The 17,954-nt window shown below is 44.0% G+C and overlaps 1 protein-coding gene across 1 annotated transcript in view; it reads right to left on the reverse strand.

Moving 5' to 3' along the window:
• The window catches only part of LOC144682291 (hydrocephalus-inducing protein-like), a 524,265-nt gene that overhangs the window by 94,335 nt on the left and 411,976 nt on the right, over positions 1-17,954 (reverse strand). The window contains exons 18-19 of the mRNA XM_078544767.1: positions 14,934-15,098; positions 2,802-2,954 (exon numbers count right to left, since the gene is read on the reverse strand). Of these exons, the coding sequence (XP_078400893.1) occupies positions 2,802-2,954; positions 14,934-15,098 (318 nt within the window). The remainder of the gene's footprint in view (positions 1-2,801; positions 2,955-14,933; positions 15,099-17,954) is intronic.

The raw sequence follows: 17,954 nt of genomic DNA on the forward strand, positions 1-17,954 counted from the left end.
TTCAAGGAGGCATGGGTTATAAACAGGACAATAACATTTTGTGCAAATTCTCCAAGCCACACTCCTTTTGGCAACAGCTTCCTGTTGAGGGTGCAGAGTCAAAAGATTTACTTGTAGAGTCATTCATTATTCATATTGAGCTGTTTCACAACTCCTTTTAGGTACTTCTACATATTGTTTTTGAGATTTGCTTCATAATGTTCTGTAATATCTTTCCTGAGGTCCCAAGTACCATCATGGTCTATGCACTGTGAATGATTTAATAGAAGTGTTTGGTATCCTTTCTAGCACCAGAACAGTGGACTATATGGCCCGGATTTTTGTAGAGTCATGGAGACTACAAAGAGTCTGCAAAATGGCAGATGGACACTGGATTGGAAGTCCACCACTATTTCCAACAGATTCCATTTTCACCAGTAGGGAAAGGGGCGGGATGTGACTCACATGTGAGGAAGCCCCGAACTCAGCAGGGCCATTTGAACTCAGTGCTGAGTTCAAACAGATCTCATTTTTGCTGTATCAAGGGCCTTAACCAACAGTGTGGGAGTTACAAAATTTTGGAGTAGTCGGAAAAGATCTTAAGGTCTGTAGAACTGTCAAACTGCAAAGTTATTTAAACACCCAGCACTTTAAAAATTAAAAAACGCCTCTGTGAGAGGTTAAACAAAAACTCAAGCTGTCAAGTTATTTAAATCCTCAGCCCATTAAAAAATTTAAAAATAGGCTGCCTGTGTCAGTGAAAATTGAAAAAAATCTGTTCCAGCAGTTACAATAGCTGTTTGCTGACATTACCACAAGGGCTATTGGTATGTCATTATTAATGCTTTCCACAGTTTATCATTATCTCAATAGGGGATCCTAAATTCACAGTTTGATTGACAGTTCAAAAAGGTTATCAAAGGGTTACCTTTCTTTAATTTGGGGTTATGAGTGCTAGTCTATTTTTATAAGGGATTAAGTACTTGAAAGGATTTAAATGATTTGAATGTGCTTTCATGATTGGGAGTTTTTTTTCTATAGAAAATGCTGAAATAGATATTTAAATCTTTATTTTGTTTCATCTCAACATGGCTCATTAGGACTGCCCATGATGGATACTGGGTGAGTTGGCATGGTAAGGGCAAGTGGTGTTGGGGGGTTGGCATGGGCTGGTATTAAGTTGGCATGGGAGCTACAAGCAACTAAGGGGATGGGTGTGCGGCATCAGTTGGCATTAAGTTGACATGGAGGGTATGAAGGGCCCATTGGGAAGATGGGAGACATGAGTTAGCATGAGTTGGCATGGATGGGGCACGATGAGTGGGTGGGGGGGTAAAGGGGTGTAAGGTATAAGGGCTAGAGGGCCTAATATTTAACAAAACAAATAGGACGAAGTCCCAGAGAACTGAGGCAGGCATTTTAAAAAGCTCGCTAGGAACTCAGCAGCTGGTAGCCATCTCCATCTGGGGGCGGTAAGTCTAACCCCACCCAGTACCCGCCCAACCCCCAGAATGACGATCCCACCATTCGGGCGAGTTTCTCCTGAGCCAGGCATGGCGAGGTGGGTGATTTCCCGACTCCCCCTAAACAACTCGGAGGCGAAAATCCAGGCCAATGGCTCCTTTCCCTATTTAGGATTGTGCTAATGAGTATTGCCATCAGCTATTCATAATGATTAGAGTAAATGCAAATTATCTACTGGTATAAAGGAAAGTTAAACCAGAAGCAGTAATACTGTAACCCTCTGTGTACTCATTTTCTCTGTTAACCCTCAAGATTCCCAATGGATTTTTAATGATACTTATTGAACTGATAATCAAGTATGGAGAACAAAGTGGCACAGTAATTTAGCACACCTCAAGAATCTGGATTTATGTTGAGCTCAGATGGGAGAAAAGTCTCTGGTCCACCCTTTGTAAGGGCCCCAAGATCAAATGCTTGCAAACAGTCTCAACTCAGTTTTGGTGTGTGTAGGACCACAGCATAAGGAATTTGTAATAAGTAAGGTAAACAAAAAGTTGTGCAGTTATGAAAGATTCTTAACACATGTTTCTGCCAGTATTAGTGCAATTGGTAATTTACAATAAACCAACAAAAATGCGGAAACTTTTCAGAATCCAATAAAAGAGTGCACAGATATAACGCTCGGTTCTCTGAAACATCATAAACTGCTGGGATACTGGGGAATCGGTAACTGTCTAGGATTAGTCAATGGAAGAAATGTTCTCAATTTGTGTACTTCATTCCTGATTCAATGAGTTCAGCCTCACACTAAAATGTCAATGCAGGCTTACTGCACCAAAACATAACATAGTGCCAGGTGGATCACCAAACAAACTTTCCACTTTAGGCCTATGTGGAATCTTGTCTACCGAAGATGAAAGTCTTGTCTACCAGCTCTTCATGTACCAAATGAATTGAGCCAACTTCAACTCAGTCCTTAGTTTAACTACAGTATAAAATTAACCTAAGCAGCACTAAATTAGCAATCCTGAGGAAGAGCAGCCACAGTGTCTTGAGGGAGACTTTGGAAAATGTTTTTTAAGTAAATGACAGAGAATCAAGAAGGTGTACCTGTTGTAGCTATTAAGATCTGGTTCTTGTTTTGAAGAAACATAAAAGATAACTAAGAATTGTATTGAATAGAATATGTTGGGTGCTGCACAGTTCCCATCAAACCATGCAGAGTAGATACTGAGGGGTAAATTTATAAAAGGGGAAAAAAGCTGAAGGAATGGCAGATGTGCAATAAATCCCATATGTGAAGCAATTAGTCATCTTTACTGAACATATTTCCTTTTTAATTATTGCAAACAACCTACCATTTTGGCCATGACTCTGGCTGGGATAAGCGACTCATTAGACAGGCAGATGGTCTTCGGGACATCAGTCAGAACCTGGATCTTTCCCCAGTCAATCTTTGTAGAACTGAGATGGACCACTGGCCCCTCGCCAATGCAAGAAATGTGGACTGCCTGGTTAAAAAAAACCAAAATAAATAATATTTCTAGATAACTTTCTGTGTAGCAAATAATAATAAATGGCTGGCAATGAGTTGTAATTAGTAGATCCAGTGATGATAACACATGTACAGGGTTACATAGAGACCGGCCATCCGGCCAAACTGGTCTATGTTTATGTTCCACGTGTGCCTTTTCCCAACTTACTTCATCTAACATCATTTCCTTCTGTTTCCTTCAAAATCATTTAGCTTCCCTAGCTTCCCTTTTAATGTATCTATGTAATAGCCTCAACTACTCCTTGTGGTAATGATTTCAACAATTTTGCCATTCCTTGGGTAAAGAAATTTCGTAACACGTATCACATTTTGACACATATTTACATGTCACAGGTAGTGAGCTTACCTTAAATTGACTTTGGGTGTGGGCAGTGCTGACAAGATTGCATTTATTGCTCATTATTTATTGTTCATAGATGGCGGTTATGGACCTTCACCTCACCAGCAATTATTTTTACAACTGAGTGACTATAGGGGCCACTTCAGGGCGTGATAAGAGTCAACCACATAGTGTGGGACTAGGGTCTGCCAGTTCAGACAGGGACAGCGGGGTCTTGAAGAATATTAATGAAATAGTTGGGTTTTTACATAGCAGATTTTTTAGACCTTTATTCCTATTCCAGTCCACAAATTAACAGATTAATTAAAATCAATTTCATATTTGCCAAAATCAAGTTACCACTAAATCTCTACACATGGGGCAGGAACTTCCAGGCGGCGAGCAGGGGCGGGGCATAAAATGACGCATAAAATTACACGGAGTGACGTCGGGTGGAACTCCTGATGACGCCCCACGTCATTTCCATTTTCAGGTCGGCAGGGGCACAGCCAAGTCAGATGCGCGCCCACTGACCTGTCAACGGCCTATTGAGGCCATTAGAAAACCAATTCAGCTCATTAATGGATCTGCCCGTCCAACCTTAAGGGAGCCCAAGCGGGCTTGTGAAGAAACATGAAACCTCATCCACTGGTGGGATGGGGTTTCACGAGGGTATTTAAACTTTAATGAAAGGTTTAAATAAAAGTTATGGACATGTCCCAACTCATGTGACAGTGTCACATGAGAGGACATGGCAGCGAAAATTTTTAAACTCCTTTATTAAAAGTTGAAAATCTGAGCCGATCTCCCTAAGGCAGCACTTAGCCTCAGGGAGATCTGTGCTCTATTTTGCATGCATGCACGAAAGACCGCACTCCCAGCTGAGGGAATGCCTCCTGCCGCCCGCACAGGGAGCGCATAGCGCTTCCTGGCGGACGTCACGCCATAATTGGCCCGCCCACATAAAATGGCAGCATGCCCCCAACCAGGGGCGCTGATCGGGAACCCGCCTGCTCGCGCCCGCTCCCGCACTCCCCCCCCCCCCCAACAGGGGGAAAATTTTGCCTATGAAATTCAGTGAAGATAATAGATCACAGAAGTAAATTAAAAGGAGGTAAAAATGACAGGATTATAACTGACTCATACTGGATATTAGTGTTTGTAGGCAGTCAGTTACAGAAAGGATAATAAATCACAGGTAGTGAGTTACAGCAAGATTAACAGATTACAGGTAATGACGTATTCTGAAAACAATGGATCACACAATGTTACAGTGAGAGTAACAGATCACAGACTATGTCTTACAGATAGGATAATAGATCATAAGCAGTAACAGTAACATGCCATGACAATGAGGATACTAGATTACAGGCATTAGAGAATTAGAGAAAGGAGAACTGATTATAGGTGGTGAGCTACAGAAATAATAACAGATCAGTCAGTGAGTTACAGAGAAGAAAATAAGTTACAGGAAGTGATGGAGAGGGGAAGAGAGGAAGGTACTGGGAGAGAGTGAGGAAAGGGAGAGGAAGAATGGGAGAGAGGATAAGGAGAGGGGAGAGAGGAGAATACAAGGTGGAGAGGATGGGGAAGAGGAGAGTGAAGGAAGGCAGAGAAGAGAGTGAGACAAAGATGAGAGAAGAGCCAATTTTGCAAGCAGTTTTAGGAACTGTTAGAAGTTCTTATTAAAAGTGCATAAATAATATTTAAATTTGGGCACAGTGTATCTCAAAAATGAGTCAAGGTATCAAAATAACCTAACATTGTGACCTGAAACAATTGCCCGGCAAGCAATTAGGGAGCTGTGGCATCCAAGTACAAGATGGGAGACCATCAAGTGCATGGGCACAGCAGCAGCCACCACTGGCTGAGCAGCTCAATGCCACCCAGTTCTTCTTAAAGAAATATTTTGTATAAATTCTTACTTTAAATTAGAAATTTCATTTATTAATGGAGGAAACGTCAGGTCAAACGTTATTAGAGAAACATTTTTAGTAAATATTTTGAGCAATTTATATGGGAGAAATCCAGTATAATCTGGTCTACGTTATGCATTTTCTTGGTAATGATATGTTTATATAAACAGTTTAATCGTGCACAGACATTCATTATGGAAACATGTTGACACAAAAATATGACATCAAGAACCAATATTACAGGCAAGACTTTTAATAAAATACTGATAAAACCACAACATTTAATGTTTAAAATTAAGTTAAATATTAACTTACCTAAGGAGGCAAGTCAACTTAGAAATAAAAGGAAAATGGTGTCAGAGCCAAGAGAGAAGGCTCAGAGGTTTCTTCCACAATTCCAATCAGTAGCCATATTGTGCAACTACAACTCGACAAGTTCGCAGAGGCAGTTTCCATTATAAATATCACCACATGAATTTGTAATGGAAAAGCTGAGGCAGAAGTATGGAAAAGGAAGTAAGGTTTTGTAGACAGGAAATGCATGTAAAGGTAAGGTTTTTATGAAGATTTTGAAATATATTAAAAGTCTTAATGAATTGAATTTTTTACCTGTCATAAACAGGTGCACAATAATACTGCACAATAATAATTTTATGCAAGTAGATTAATCAGTACATTATGGCCTGAATTTTTCCCGCGTTGGTTGGGCTCGGTGGGGATGGTTGGGGAGCCGACCGCCGCCCGCAATCGGCTCTGCACCGCAATTTCATGCGGGCGGGTCAATTAAGGCCCGGCCTGCATGGATCACGAGTGGTAGCACTGAGCGCTACCTGTGCGGGCGGGGGAGGAGGGAGAGCGGGCCTGGTGCACAGTTCGCTCATGCGCGCGAAAGAGCGCTTCAACTTCCCTTAGGCACGGAGCTGCTTCAGGGAGATTGAAGCGCATTTTAAAAAAATAAAGACATTAAAAATTTAATGAAACATGTCCTCTCATGTGACTGTGTCACTTGAGATGGGACACGTTTTTATTTTCAAAATAAAGGTTTTATTTAATTAGTATCAGCTTTAGGAAACCTCATCCAGCTCGTGGATGAGGTTTCCTAAAAAATGTAAAGACTACTTGGTCTTTTCACCTACCGTCAACCATTAGGTTGGACGGACAGCGTAAATTTCAAGTTAATTAGGTCCTTATTGGCCTTAATAGACCTTTCAATTATCGGCCGATGTGCAGTCGACTCCGGCACGCTCCTGCCGAATGAAATATCGTGCAAGTGCGCGATGACCTCGGGACGCATGCCTGACGTTATCGCACGTCATATTATGTTCCAACGTGTCAGGCGCACGCCTGCACGCCGAAGGTAAAATTCAGGCCCTATGAGTAGAAGAAAAGTCTTCAATGTTGGCATGTTGAATATGGTAAAGGAAGTGTAACTTAGATCAAAGGTTAAATGAATAATAAATAGCCACTTCCATTCATCTGCTCAGTCTCAAAAGATTTCTTTGAACTTATTAGGAAAGAAAGTCTAGGGAAGAGATGTTTTTCTTATGAAAAGTGGTCCCAATTCCATACTGAAAAAGACATGTACATAAATATAGTGGACAACTTTTGTTTTAAAGGAAAGTGGAATGTTTACTCTCATGAAGATCCACCGGACAGGATTTTCAGACACTGGGGTTTCCCATCTCACCACATGAAGAGTCGGCGGGGAATACATTCCTACTGATGCTGGCCGCCCTGCGGCCATCTAACGCTCTGAGGAGTAATAATTAGCAGGAGGTGGGGCTTTCACCCCTCACTCGGCAGAATCCCATCTCAAAGCTGCCCACCAAAGGACCGGGTAGGTGTGGGGTCTCGAGGAGGTGACCAGAGGGGAGGCATGGAGGGTGAGGAAAGAAGTGGATGGGGGTCATGATGGCAAGATCAGGTGAGAGAACATCAGACCGGGCGGTGGGGGGGGGGGGGGGGGGGGGGAGAGGCCTTTTGGGGGTGCCTGATGTGGCAAGAGGCTAGTGATAGAGATAAAGGTGCCCCCTCCCAAGGCCCAAGCAGGGTAGGCTCCTGGGCTTCCCCCCCAGCCCCAAACTCCTCCCACTGGATGAAAAATTGCAACTGGATGGGAAGCAGCCCTTAAGTGACAAATAATTGACCACTTAAGGGTCTCAATTGGTGTGAAGTTGGGCAGGCCATCCTAGGCCTTGCCCACGCCTCTGTAAAATTGAGGACAGGTGTGGGGTGGGTCGGAGTGCGGTGGGAAGGGCACCTCAGAAGTTTTAGGGTCCCCTGTCTGCAAACCAGCAGGGTGTAAAACTATGCCCACTAAGTTGAGTTGTCTCTTCTCTGAAGCCCACTTATGGGGCAGAATTTAATCTGCGGTGAGGTTACCAGGTTCACCACCTGATGAGTCAGCAGGGAACGCATCCCTGCCAATGCCAGCTGCCTCTCAGCCAATGATTGACTGGAGGCAAGACTTGCACCCAACATGGGGAGGAAGTCCTGCCTCCATGCCGTCCGAAGCCACTGCTGAGAATACACACAGCCCTGTGAGTCGAAATCCCGGAGCCAGGGTGCAGGTAAGTGCTGGGGGATGCATGGGGGTGGTGTCGTGGTGGAGATGAGAGGGAAGCCCCTGGGGAGAAGGGTGGTTGGATGGCAATGGGTCCACGACAGAGAGGCCCGGGGGGGGGGGGGGGGGGCGGCGAGGGGTGAAGGGCGTGGGCATGAGGAGGGAGCAGCCAGGGGGAGATGGGAGGCTGATTGAGGCATCCCCTTATTTTTCTCACCCTGAGCAGGGTCACCATTGGGCTTCGGGATGCATCCCTGATTTCCGTCTGCCAGCCTGAAAATTGCAGCCAGGCAGGCAGGGTTCTTCGGGCCTCAATTGAGGTGAGGGCAAGTGGACCACCCTAGGCCTTACCCACCCCCTGTAAAATTGAGGACAGGTTGCAGGCAGATGGTAAGGTGGCTGGAAGGCCGCCTGGGGAATTTTATGGGCCCTCTGCCTGCAAACCCTCTGGTGGGGGCTGTGAAATTCTGCCCAGCTGTTAGATCAGCCTGGGATAGCTTGAGACCAGCATGGCACTCTGCACTTAAAATATATATTTCACCCCTTCCTCAATATTATAAAATGGGAACGTACTTGAAACCCTGGTCCTGGCATTTACAAGGAGGTGATTTTATGAGCAGGGAGGCACTTTGGTGGTCAGGAAATCCAGAAGGATAGATTTACCAGGTCCTGCCAATTTTAACAGGTTTAAGGCAAATTGGGTTTGGGCTTAAAAATTTTTAAATTTTAACTTTTCACCCCAAACATACCTGTCTCAGGATTAAAATTGCCCCTGTCCTCCAAGGTTTTGAACATCTTATGCTTCCTAGCAACTTCTACAAACCTGAAAGATTGGACTTATATAAACAGTTTAATCACATCATTAACCAATATTACTAGCTCTCAAGCATTCACGGGCCTCTGCTAATCTTGGGTAACAGATTAAAACTGATACCATTGCTAATAGCTCTCCATTTTCCATTATGTAGTCACTTTCTTTGGTGATTTATACTTTCCTCATGAATCCATAGCTTTCACTATCACCATATCTTCCTTATCCAACAGCAGACTGTCTTCTCAAGTCAAGAAATATAGTACCTTTCATCTAATCCTCAACAAAATTATAACCTCAAAGAATTACAATACATTTGCTAGGCATGATTTGACTGTTTTTCATAAACACATTTATTTTCTCCACCCTCACTGGATGCTTTTTAAAAAATTATTTTTTGAAACTATACATGTACATATGGAACACATGTTCAACAATAGAAAGGGCCTCCCACAACCAACCTACACCACCCCCACCTACCAACACCAGTGTTGTTTAAAGCAATCATCAACTACTTAGAAGCCAATTGCTGGTTGATTTTGTCTAGCCGTTGATGTGATTCTACAAGTGTTTGATGCTCTCTATCGATGTCACAGTAGCCAGCTTATGAAGGCCTTTACTATGGTAATAACAAACACTTTGGTGCATTTTGGAGCACCATCACCACATGGACAGCAGTGGTTCGGGAATAAGATTCACCATCAATACCTTTTCTTGGGATGGACAGTAAATATTATCTTGTCATTGGTGCCCACGCACCGAGACTGATAAAAAAAATGCTGGAACCAGGCAAAGGAAGTGCAAGTCGCAACCAGGACATAAAGTACTTGATTTCATGCTGGGCAATGAATTCTTCTGCCTTCAATTTTAACAAAGTTGAAAATGATCTACTACAAATGTGTTAAGACCAAGTAGTGCACAGCATGATTCCAAAACTGAATAAGAAAACTGCAAATGCTGGAAACTTGAAATACAAAATAGAAAAACCTTATAAGACAGACCAGGTTAATCGGCGTCAGTAAAAAAGGTAAACCAACATGTGAGGTAGAATATTTCCTTGATGGACGGCCTAAACTAAAAATCTTAATTTTTGCTCTTTCAGATGCTGGGAGATTTATTGCAGGGTTCTAGGATTTTCTGCTTTTATGTCTGTTCAAGGTTTCCCTCCTCCAGTGTACAAGGGAATGGGCATTTCTTGTGACCAGTAGAAGAGTAAATTAAATTGCAAACCATTGGGAAAGAAATAGGGCTCATCAGCTGTCTTTTATTGGGCATTACAGTTTCTAAAGGCATCTGCAGTTCGTGTGCACACAGGCAGTGAATGTCCATCAGAAATATCCAGAGCAGGCAGAGCATGACATCAATCAGCGTGCAAGGCTGATTTGATACCAACAGTGACATTCTGGAGTTCAACACTCCAGCCAATGAATAAAATTGTAGTCAGCTCTCTTAGAAAAGAGAATCTCAAGACCTCCCTTCCACAACAGTGGACAGAGAAATGTTAGATGTGGCAAATATCTTTAACTTAAGTCTGGAAGGATCAGACGCATAAAAGTTCATTGTCAGTCACCTTCACGGCCAGTGTGTCTCTTAAGCTCATGCAGCAGAACACATGTTAAACAGTAGTAAGGGCCCCCACCAGTACTGCCTCCCCCACCAATGTTATTTAAAGGAATAATCTTAGAAGTTAATTGCTGGTTAATTTCTTCTCACCTTTTCTATGATTCTACAAGTGTTTGGTGCTTTCTATAGTTGCTAAAGTTTACAGGATGTGGCAAGTGCTGAAAGACTTTTTGCTGACATGAAGACTTCTACATAAACCAGTTGCTCCCAGACATGAGTGCACCAGTCGGCATTCCCCTTAAAGTACAGCATGTTTTGAAGAATGAACAGAGGTTACAGGACAAGCTGCTGGAATAGATGGGGAAGTGGGGACAGAGAGAAGGACACTCAGCAGGAGACCATATCTACCCAGGATGCTCAGGGATCAGCCCTCTTTCCTGAATCTCAGAGAGGAATCATGTGCAAGATGACGTCAGTGAAATCTGCCACCTCCTGCAACCGCAACTGCAACCTCACAGCACATCATATACAGCACTGTCAGTGGCTGTGAAGGTGACAGTGACAATGAGTCAAGGGCCGACAGTTCTAGAGCTATGGCAAAGCCTCAGCAGCCCCACCAGAAGAATTGGGTGCTGCTGAGACAGGGTGAGGACTGCGAGGGTACCTCAACATGCAGGTGCCTTCAAAAGCAAAAATTTCAATCAGAATTTCAGAGGAGCCAAACTGGTAGGCCCCTTGAATCAGAGGGGACGCCCCTGCAATAGAAGCAATTGGGCCATGGGTGCAGCGTTTCCTGTCAGCAACTCCTCTTTGGGTCAATAGCCTCTGGCTCCAATGAGCAACCCAGCGTGCCACAGAGAGGCTACCTTCATGGAGCTGGTGGCCTCTGCACCTGGCAAAGGTGCTGCTCCACTGACAGTACCGCAAAATCTCCCCTAATTGGGGCCTTACTTATGTAAATTGGCCACCTGCCTCCATCAGTAGGAAGCTGATCCATTGCCTGGGAAACTTCCCAGTGGCAGGAATGTGGAAATATATCAGGGCACCATTCCAACATGGCTTTCTGCTATTTCCCGAGCCCTGGCATCTCCAAACCTGCCATCACAGGGCTGGGAAAATTCAGCTATTACCTCTATTCCACTCCCCACAGATCTGCCAAACATGCTGAGTATTTCCAACATTTTATGTTTTTATTTGTAGTTTTAAATGATCCTAACCACACACAATATTGGCCTTCTACTGACAAAGAACAGCACAGTTAAAGCAGGCTGGATGCTAGAGAGCATGGAAAATAGCAGGCAGCATAAAGTTGGTATGCTGCCTGCATTGCAATCAATGGGCATAGGTTAATCATGCATCATAATCCACTCACCCATTATCAGGGGCTATTCAATTTAACCCCCAGAGGTTTTTATTTGGCCAAACCACACTTAAGGCTCTAATAAAAACAGAAAATGTTGGAAATATTCAGCCTGTCAGGCAACATTTATACAGACAGAAACAGAGGCCGGGATTTTCTGGTCCCGCCCGCCACAGGACCGGAAATTCCTGCCAAAGTCAACAGAACTTTGGCTGGTCCGTCAAGTTTTCCATCCCACTCATGACGATTCCCACCCAGGTGGGACTGGAAAATCCCGGCCAGAGTTAACTGCTGGGATTTTATCAGCATACCATGGGCAGAATTTTCTGCCTGCCGGGCGGGCGGGCCCGACCCAATCTCCAGTGGGCAGGGAGCCGATCCCCGCTGGAGAAGTGGGCCGCACCGCCATTTTACGTGGGTGGGCCAATTAAGGCCCACCCAGTGTGACATCCGGCGGGGAGCGCTATGCGCTTCCTGTGCAGGGGGGAGGGCATCCCCAAAAGCGGGAGTGCGCTCTTTCGCGCATGCGCTGGAAAGAGCTCACATCTCCCTGAGGCAAAGTGCAGCCTCAGGGAGATCGCTTCCACTTTGAAAAAGATTAAAAATAGAGAAAAAAAAATTCCCTAACATGTTCCCCTCGTGTGACAATGACACATGAGATGGGACATGTTCATAATTTACACTAACTTTATTACAATTTTTAAAACCCTGCATGAAACCGCATCCCGCTGGTGGATGAAGTTTCATGTTTTTTCAGAAGCCCACCGGGGCTCCTGGCTGACCCGCCAACCTTAAAGTTGGACGGGCAGGTCCTTTAATTGTTTAAATGATCCTGTCAATGGCCTCAATTGGCCATTGACAGGTCGGCGGGTCTGCAGCTGATTTTGCTGTGACCCCACCTTCCTGAAAATTTAAATGCGGAGGGTGACGTTGGGGGTTCTGCCCGACATCATCCCGCCCCCTGCTCGCCGACGGCAAAATTCTGCCCCATGAGTTCTGATGTCAGGGCCAAATGTGGATCCTACACCTGCATGAGCAAACAGTGGGGCCACAGCAGCAATTCTTCCAGCAGTAGCAAATTAAGCAGCCGGAGCCACGATCCTATTAAGGATAGCGCCTGCCTCTCTGAAATACCACCCAATGAGAGAGTCAGCACCTCAACAGCACAAGACAGAGGTGATCACTGCCGAGGCTTCAAGGGGAAAGAGAAGATGGCTCCACATTGAGATGCCCTCGAAGGGCTAGAAAAAAAGTAGTGATTGCAGGAAGGCCCTGCCAATTGTAGGAAGACCTTGGCAATTGTAGGAAGACCCTGGCAACTGTAGGAGTGAATACTCCAGCAGCAGTGTCGGGGCTGCCGGAGCGACCATTGCCACCAATGAGCGCCCCCATGAGTCATGGGGCCTCCGGAAAGGATACTGATAAATTGAGTAATCCATTCCCATAATCTATTTACTAATCTGTACTATTTCCAGACTTTGCAGCTCACAAATCTATTAATAAGACTTTACAAAGTGTAAATATTGTGGGAAAGTTGCCTTTGGTCATGATTTTTAGAGAAATTGTCAAGCTGCATTTCATTAACGCTTTCACAATCTCACTCAAAAAAGGCAACTGAAAATCTTTCCAGTATATTTATGATGGCAATATTACATCGTGACCAGAGGAAATCATTCTACTTCCATTATTTTGTCAAATATAAAGTTGTCTTAATTAGAAAATTATCAATCAGAAACTTTTTATTTGACAACCTAAGTCTGGGAAAAATAATAGTCTCAGTGCAAACCTTGGCCCTCTTTCAGATTTCAGCAGCTTTGAAAAACTCACCCACTTAAGTTGATAGTGAGCCTTACTAATATAATGAGGGTGGCTGCATGACTGTACCTATGGTTGATGTCAGTTGCCTCCAGTCTGCTGTCTTTCTAATCTAGACTATTGATCATACAATCAAACAGTTCAGAAGACCATTTGGCACATCATGTTTGTGCTGGTTCTTTGAAGTGCTATCATACAGCTGGCCAATTAGTCTCATTCCCTGCTCTTTCTCCATAGCCCTACATTTTTTTGTTCATTTTGCAAATCCCTTCTGAAAGCTATTATTGAATCTACTTCCACCTTCTTTTCAGGACCAAATCATAACAACTCAACAGCATAAAAAATGTTTTCATCATCTCCACTCCAGTTCTTTTGCCAATTATCTTTAGTCTGTGTCCTCTGGTCACTGGACTTTCTGCTGGTGGAAACAATTCCCCTTTATTTACTTCATCAAAACCAGTCATCATTTTGAACATTTCTGTTAAATCTCCCAGAACCTTCTCTGTGCTAAGGAGGACAGTCCCAGCTTCTCCAGTCTCTCCACATAACTAAAGTCCCTCATCCTTAAATTAGTTCTAGTAAATCTCCTCTGCACCCACCGCAAGGCTTTGACATTCTTCCTAAAGTGTGGAGCCCACAATTGGACACAATACTCAAGCTGAGGCCTAACCAGTCATTTATAAAGGCATAGCATCAGTTCCTTACTTTTGCTCTATACCCTGTTATAAGGGTCCTGTGTGCATTTTGTTTTTAGTTTTGTTTTTAGCCACCCTATCATTTTAGCCTTCCACCAACAAAGACCTGTGTATTGGAACTCCATGGGACGAAAAAAACAATTAAACTTCTTAAATCAAGGTTTTTCAACATTAATATGGGAGATCGGTGGGCCTTGGCAGCCTTGTTCTCTTGTAACGTTACTTTAAATTTGCATTAATTTATTTGGTTCTCCCTTTGGCTTAGTGGGTGAATACACCAAGTGCTGTAGCACTGAGCAACATACAGCTGAGGGTTTCAAACTCATTTCCCTTCTATGACCTCAGCCAGGAAACAACATTTAATCTCAGGGAGCAGGTGAGTAAAATCCTGTCCATTATTCAACAGGTATAGGTTCAACAAAATAGTCATTCAACTGAGATGCCAGAAGCGCAGCTGATGGTCATGGATCTGTGGCCCAGTGAGTGTCAGCATTCTCACAAGCGGAGGGAGAAAGGAAAAAGAAATGTGACATAAATTTAGAGCAGCATCGATACAGAGGAAGGCGTTGGATGGCAGTACCACAGAGGGACAGGATTAAATTATAAAACATTTACTGAAGTTATGTGATTTCCTCCACTTGCTTTGCTCCAAACCAACTTTGCTTTCTGACCTTTCTCCTTAGTTGTGAATTCAGCACTTTTGCCCAACACATATGGTGAATAAACATTGGCAAAGCCATGTGCTGTTATTGCATGGTTTAAGGCTGTGCCAACGTGAGTGATCCTGAGTGTACATATGTACAGTTATTGGACAGTGGGCAGATACAAAACAGTAGACCACACCCCACTCTACAGCAACACATTTAAATTTGTCATATACCAAAAAAACTCACAAGAGGAAATTGACTTTTTCCAAATAAGGCAATATATATGTCTGTATTCAGTTCTCCAAGATACTGTGCCTCCACCATTAAAGGAATTTCCACAGTGGAACAGGAGTCAATAATTCCATAAGGCTCAGGACTGGAATAAAGTATACCAAGCTGATCGTCCACCTCCTGAGGGAAGAAGCAGCAAAGACAAAAAAAGGTTGCAGTTAAATATCCATATTGAGTGCAGATGTTTTTACTTTAAGGGCAGTTCCACCTAATATATTAATACAGAGTGATGAGGTACACAGTGGCAGCAACGTGTACCATCTATAAGATGCACTACAGCAACTTGCCAATGCTTCTTCAACAGCACTTCCCAATGCTATGCCCTCCACCATCTAAAAGAACGAGGGCAGCAGGTATATGGGAACGCCATCATCTCGAAGTTCCATACAAGGTCACACACCATCTCGACTTAGACATATATCCTTGCTGTTCTTTCATCATCACTGGTCAAAACCCTACAACACTATCCCTACCAGCACTGTGGAGGTATCTATACCACATGAACTTCAGTGGTTCAAGAAGGCAACTCACCTCCCCACCTTCTCATGGGCAACTAGAAACGGGCAATAAACCCCCACATCCCATGGATGAATTAAAATAAAAAAATGCTACAAAGCAAAGAAGCAGTCTCTTTTGGTGACTGCTTTAGGTGAACTCTTGCTCAGCAAGGTAAGGAATCTGAGAGCTGGGAATAGAACTCTTTCAAATAACATGCAGGCACTCCCAAGAGTGTTCGTTCTGAATAAGACTTTCAATTCTGGCATGCTTTGTGCATAACAAAAAACAGAATTACCTGGAAAAACTCAGCAGGTCTGGCAGCATCAGCGGAGAAGAGAAGAGTTGACGTTTCGAGTCCTCATGACCCTTCAACAGAACTGAGTAATATTAGGAGAGGGGTGAAATATAAGCTGGTTTAAGGTGTTGGGGGGGTTGGGTGGAGAAAAGTTGTGGGGGTTGCGGGGGCGGGGTTGTAGGGACAAGCAAGCAGTGATAGGGGCAGATAATCAAAAGATGTCACAGACAAAGGAACAAAGAGGTGTTGAAGGTGGTGATATTATCTAAGAGAATGTGCTAATTAAGAATGGATGGCAGGACACTCAAGGTACAGCTCTAGTGGGGGTGGGGTGGAAAGACTGACAGGGCATTACAGGTATAGATTTAAAAATAATGGAAGTAGGTGGGAAAAGAAAAATCTATATAAATTATTGGAAAAAACAAAAGGGAGGGGGAAGAAACGGAAAGGGGGTGGGGATGGAGGAGGGAGTTCAAGATCTAAAGTTGTTGAATTCAATATTCAGTCCGGAAGGCTGTAAAGTGCCTAGCCGGAAGATGAGGTGCTGTTCCTCCAGTTTGCGTTGGGCTTCACTGGAACAATGCAGCAAGCCAAGGACAGACATGTGGGCAAGAGAGCAGGGTGGAGTGTTAAAATAGCAAGCGACAGGGAGGTTTGGGTCTTTCTTGCAGACAGACCGCAGGTGTTCTGCAAAGCAGTCGCCCAGTTTACGTTTGGTCTCTCCAATGTAGAGGAAACTGCATTGGGAGCAACGAATGCAGTAGACTAAGTTAGGGGAAACGCAAGTGAAATGCTGCTTCACTTGAAAGGAGTGTTTGCGCCCTGGGACGGTGAGGAGAGAGGAAGTGAAGGGGCAGGTGTTGCATCTTCTGCGTGGGTATGGGGAGGTGCCATAGGTGGGGGTTGAGGAGTAGGGGGTGATGGAGGAGTGGACCAGGGTGTCACGGAGGGAACGATCCCTACGGAATGCCGCCGGGGGGGGGGTGAAGGGAAGATGTGTTTGGTGGTGGCATCATGCTGGAGTTGGCGGAAATGGCAGAGGATGATCCTTTGAATGCGGAGGCTGGTGGGGTGATAAGTGAGGACAAGGGGGACCCTATCATGTTTCTGGGAGGGAGGAGAAGGCGTGAGGGCGGATGCGCGGGAGATGGGCCGGACACGGTTGAGGGCCCTGTCAACAACCCTGGGTGGAAAACCTCGGTTAAGGAAGAAGGAGGACATGTCAGAGGAACTGTTTTTGAAGGTAGCATCATCAGAACAGATGCGACGGAGGCGAAGGAACTGAGAGAATGGGATGGAGTCCTATGCTTTGTGCATGATAGTGCAAGAATTGTCCACAATCATTTCTTACAGCTAGTATACACAGGAGAATTTCATTCCATCAAGTTGGGTTGAATTCAAGTCTAGGTCCCAAGCTGACCCCTGTTGAACATGTTTAAACACAAAGTGGATTCTGCTTTATCTTGTCCATGACCAGCAAATTTCTCTAAACTATTTCCTGAAACAGGTAAAGTCTGTTCCATTTTTAATGCAGTCATATATAAAACAGAATGTGGGCAGCAAAGATCAATTATTTTGCTGGAGGAGACTTAAGCAGGGAAGGCTGTGTAAATTGTTTTGCTGGGCATGAGAAGAAAGAGGAGACAGGTTCTGGCTGATATCAAAGGTCCATTCCCATAACATCAATGTCGGAGCAGATCATTAAAAACAGTAGGCCAATACAAATTTATTCATAGCACTCAGCCCCCAAAATTCAGGATTTTAAGCTTCGTCCTACTCAATATATTTGATTAGGGTTAATTTTACAGAATTCTACTTAGCTTTACAAAAATCAGCGGCACTTCATTATCAGAGCTACTTTAAGGCAGCCTATCTTTGGGATTACTCAGTGCCATTTCTGCTGCAGTTTGCACTACTGAGTGCTCATTACTGGCAACTTATTGCCGACGACTCATTATTGGCAGCTTTGGGACCGTGCATTAATTTTCATAAATGGTTTTTAAGTTGCATATGCAGCCCTGCATAAACCAAACATTGATTTATGAGGACAAAAAGAAAATCACAGCAGTATTGTAAGAGTGAATACAACTCTGGGAACAAGTGGGCAGTGGCACTTTAGAAAATATGAAAATAAGGCTGAGGATGGGACTGCATTCCACACAGTCACAAACAGTGAACTTGAA

This window comes from Cetorhinus maximus, chromosome 6, assembly GCF_964194155.1.
Source record: "Cetorhinus maximus chromosome 6, sCetMax3.hap1.1, whole genome shotgun sequence".
NCBI classification, from domain to species: Eukaryota; Metazoa; Chordata; class Chondrichthyes; order Lamniformes; family Cetorhinidae; genus Cetorhinus; species Cetorhinus maximus.